This window comes from Poecilia formosa, unplaced genomic scaffold, assembly GCF_000485575.1.
Source record: "Poecilia formosa unplaced genomic scaffold, Poecilia_formosa-5.1.2 Scaffold640, whole genome shotgun sequence".
In the NCBI taxonomy this organism is placed as follows: domain Eukaryota; kingdom Metazoa; phylum Chordata; class Actinopteri; order Cyprinodontiformes; family Poeciliidae; genus Poecilia; species Poecilia formosa.
In genome coordinates, this window is record NW_006800579.1 from 95533 (window position 1) to 100365 (window position 4833).

The 4833-nt window shown below is 40.0% G+C and overlaps 1 protein-coding gene across 1 annotated transcript in view; it reads left to right on the forward strand.

Annotated features, from left to right (window-relative positions):
• The window catches only part of nfic (nuclear factor I/C), a 42108-nt gene that overhangs the window by 14764 nt on the left and 22511 nt on the right, over positions 1–4833 (forward strand). The window contains exon 4 of the mRNA XM_007541897.2: positions 4602–4785. Within this exon, the coding sequence (XP_007541959.1) occupies positions 4602–4785 (184 nt within the window). The remainder of the gene's footprint in view (positions 1–4601; positions 4786–4833) is intronic.

Genomic DNA, 4833 nt, shown 5'->3' on the forward strand with positions numbered 1-4833 from the left:
ATCTACTGGGATTTTCACGCACAACCATCTCTAAGTTTTTACTGAGAATGGTCCAAAAAAAGAGAAAATATCCAGTGAGCGGCAGTTCTATGGCAGCAAATGCCTAGTTGATGCCAGAGGTCAGAGGAGAATGGCCAGACTGGTTGGAGCTGATAGATCTGTGACAGTAGCTGAAATAACCACTCGTTACAACCGAGGTATGCAGAAGAGCATGTCTGGATGCGCAACACGTCGAACCTTAAAGCAGATGGGCTACAGCAGCAGAAGACCACACCGGGTGCCACTCCTGTCAGCTAAGAACAGGAAACTGAGGCTACAATTCACACAGGCTCACCAAAATTGGACAATAGAAGATTGGAAAACATTGTCTGGTATGATGAGTCTCGATTTCTGCTGCAACAGTCGGATTGTAGGGCCAGAATATGGTGTCAACAATATGAAAGCATGAATCCATCCTGCCTTCTATCAGTGGTTCAGGCTGCTGGTAGTGGTGCAATGGTGTGGGGGATATTTTCCTGGCACACCTTGGACCCATTAGTACCAACCAATTGAGCAGTGTGTCAATGCCATAGCCTACTTGAATATTGTTGCTGACCATGTCCATCCCTTTGTGACCACAGTGTATTGACCACAGTGTATCCATCTTCTGATGGCTATTTCCAGCGCCATGTCATAAAGCGCCAGTCATCTCAGACTGGTTTCTTGAACACGACAATGAGTTCACTGTAGTCAAATGGCCTCCATAGTAGTCACCATATCTCAATCCAATAGAGCACCTTTGGGATGTGGTACCTAATAAAGTGGCCAGTCAGTGTAGTTAAGCATTGTCTGACTTTATCTACTAATAATTCCAACTATCAATGAACCATGGAAGCTTACTTGGCCTATTAATTGGTACTCTTCATTCACCCATATTCTGATTTGGATACATGCACTGCTGCCTGCATATATTATAATGACATATTATTATGGTTCTTTTCTGTACATTTGTTTGCAAATCTTCTTCATTTGTTGTTTTTTCTTGTAAATTCTTTAAAATTACATTTTTGAAAAGGTGAGAAATATTTTCCCACCATAGTGTAGTAATTCTATTTGGCAACATGATGGAGCCAAATACACATTATCTGGGCCAACAATATGTGTTGAAAGTGACAGAAACTGTGCTTTATTTGAGCTCAGTGTGTGTTTACATTAAGTTAACACTTCAGGTCCAGGTACTTGATTTTGTCTCACCTCTACAACTTCGCAGTGGAGTTTTTTAAAGATATAAACTAAAATAATCCAGGCCTTTGTTCCCAGGCCAGTTGGGGGCACAGCTTTGCAATTTCTTACTTGACAGTACAAAGAGGAAGAAATCCAAGAGGAAGTCATCTTTGTCTGTCAAGGAAAGAAAGCATGATGTTTTTCTCACAATCAAAACCCATCCACTCCTTTCTATCCCTTTGATTTACAATATGAGTAAATATCCGAGTTGAATAATATTTAGACATTACAAATGTAAATAATGTAAGTTTAAAAGCTTTTGACATGTTTTTAGTCAGTATAGTTAAGCTTTGTCTGACTATCCATGTGGAAATCCAAGTTGAAATAAACTATTTAAGCCATCATATCTATGTAAGCTGTTTATTTGGCCATATATAATTTGGATACAAGCAATTATGGTTACATTTATCATGTTATAAGGACTTATTAGTATGGTTATTTTCAGTACATTTGTTTGGAGTGTTTTTTCATATGTTGATGTGTTTTTGTAAAATTTCTTCGCATGACCTGAATTTTTAAACAGGTAAGAAACAATTTCCCATTATAATGTAGTACCGTATTTTCCGCACTATAAGGCGCACTGGATTATAAGGCAGACCTTCAATGAATGGCCTATTTTAAAAACATTTTTCATACATAAGGCGCATCGCATTATAAGGCGCATAGAATAGATGCTACAGTAGAGGCTGGAGTTACATTATGCATCCACTCGATGGAGCGGCACTAAAAGGAATGTCAATAAAACAGTCCGACTCCGGTCGGCGAGGAGACCCTTCTGCGACTGGGCCGGGGCATGGCCGGACGATGGTCACCCTTCTCCGTTCGCGCACAGCTAGTAAAACGTGGTGCTACATGACCTGCAGACGACCTGATTCTAGACGGTCGGTAGGTAGATAGGTCAGTCAAACTTTATTAATAGATTACAAACCAACATTCTGACAACTATCCCAGCATGCACCGCGTGCTTCTTCTTCTACGGGCGAAAATGAAGTCGGCGGCTGCTTACCGTAGTTGCTAGACCTGTTGTGGCTCAATATTGGTCCATATATAAGGCGCACCGGATTATAAGGCGCACTGTCGGCTTTTGAGGAAATTGAAGGTATTTATGTGTGCCTTATAGTGCGGAAAATACGGTAATTCTTTTTAGCCACATGATGGAGCCAAATCCACATTTATCTTTGCCAGCCAGCAACTTGTCTAACCTTTGACATACCTTGTCTAATTTCATCCCCTTACAAAAAAATCCCATGAAAATCACATGTGAAAGTCACATGTGCCACTTTCACATGTGGTACATGAAACCTGCACATGTGGTTCACACAACTTTTCACATGTGAATAATGTGTGAATGATGTGAATCACATGTGAAAGCACATCTATATATGTGTGATTTTGGAGCGTTTCATGGTAAACCCCATGTGATTCCCATGTGATACACATGTGATTCCCATGTGATACACATGTGATTCCCAACTGTAGCATATTTGTAAAAATAATATGCTGCAATATATATCAATGTAAACGGATTGTGACCAATAAGGTCAATGGGCTAGTTTTCTCAGAAGATAGATACAACTCATGAAGGAGCAGACAGACTAGAAGTCTGCAGTTGCAAGTGCCTTGTATTTATAGTGAGGAAAATTATATAAATATTTTCAACATCAGTGAAAACATTCCAAAAGGCCATATAAAATTGCATAAAAAAATAAAACAAAACAATAAAAAAACAAAAACAAAAAAATCTATCAATCGCAACGTTCCAAAATTAATGAACCCACACCCTTCAGTTCATCCACCCCAAGCTGGGGTTGGATAGAGGTCCCAAGGCAGTTAATTTTAAAGTCCTTGGTGTAGGTCACAGGCTGACAAAAGTCAGATCAGAGTGGAGACAAAATTGTTCATTGGCTGCAAGGAGCCTCCTACCAGACTGGCAGGAGAAGCAGAAGTCTTCGCACACCAAAAGTGCAATCTATCTTGGGCTCTAGGCCTGGACTTTCAGCTTGCCATCAAAACCTGACCTGATCTACGGTTTATATCTCACACAAACGGGTTTTTTCATCTCATCTTGGCTCATAGAAGTTGGCTCCTGCAGCTCTGCTCCTCCCAATGCGTCCTAATCTTTCATAATTCCGCGCTCCAGCTAATATACCCATAGAAAGGCTGCGGTAACCCGTGTGACCCTGATACTGAACAGCAATTGGCTGTTCAGTAGTCTCACGGGGATCGGTGATATTATATTAGAACTATTGAACTAACTTGAAGTATAGTGGAAAAACCAGAGAATGAGGGAATGGAAGTTAAAATTCACACCCGGGTTACACACATGCAATTCCCATGTGATACACATGTGATTCCCATGTGATAAACACATGCAATAATGTGTTTATCACATTATTGATAATGTGATAATGTGATAAATTATCACATTGATAATTTACCCATGTGATAATCACATGGCTATCTGCCATGTGTACAACTGACAAAAATCACACACGATTCTCATGTGATACACACATGCCTTAGGACAACTGATGAAAATTAGACATGTGATTCCCATGCCATACACATGTGATACACATGTTTCCACATGTAGCAAACATGTCATGTCATGTGAGAATTATGTGATCACAAGATGTAAGGAACATTGAACACATGAACAAAATACTTGACCACATGTGGAAATGTGACCCACATGTGAAAAATCACAACCACATGTCGGAAATGGGAATCACATGTTTTCACATGTGATTTTCATGGGATTTTTTTCATGGATTATGTGAACCATATGTGGAATGTGGAAGATGGGAACCACATGTGATTTTCATGGACATTTTTTGTAAGGGTACAGAGAATTCCAAGTGTAAATGAACCTTACAATCCTTCATGTCTTTATAAAGTAATGTTTTTTGGCCATAGTATGATTTCTATACTGATTTGTATACCATAACATGATTTGTATATACTCCTCTGTATTTTGTGTCATTTCACTTTCACACTGTTTTTGCATGAAATCCTCTTCAAATACAACATTGGCCTTTTTCTGTAAGGAAGGGGTGCAAGACATAGTTTAACTAACTGTGAACATCAATAAAGGACACTTGTTCACATTGGGTGCAATAGTAAATTTCTTTTCAGGGGAGGTGGCAGGGTCCCATGAGGGAGGGGTTATGGGTGCGTTGAGGGTGTTGACCTGCAGTTTTATTTATCATTGCATCTCACATTTAGGGCGGTACTGATACCATCCAGTTATCTCTTGATGAACACTAATACAAAGTTATGGTTGGCTGTAGTGAGAATAATTTCATTCTTTGTTTATGATTATAATCTGTTTATTCCAGGTGTGGAGGTTAGACTTGGTGATGGTTATCCTCTTTAAGGGAATTCCTCTAGAAAGCACAGATGGAGAGCGTCTGGTTAAGGGAGGCCAGTGCTCCAATCCTGTTCTTTGTGTCCAGCCACGACACATCTCTGTTTCTGTGAAAGAGCTAGATCTCTACCTCGCCTTCTATGTCCAGGAGAAAGGTATCTACGGTCCCCCTCAGACACACACACACACACACACACACACAC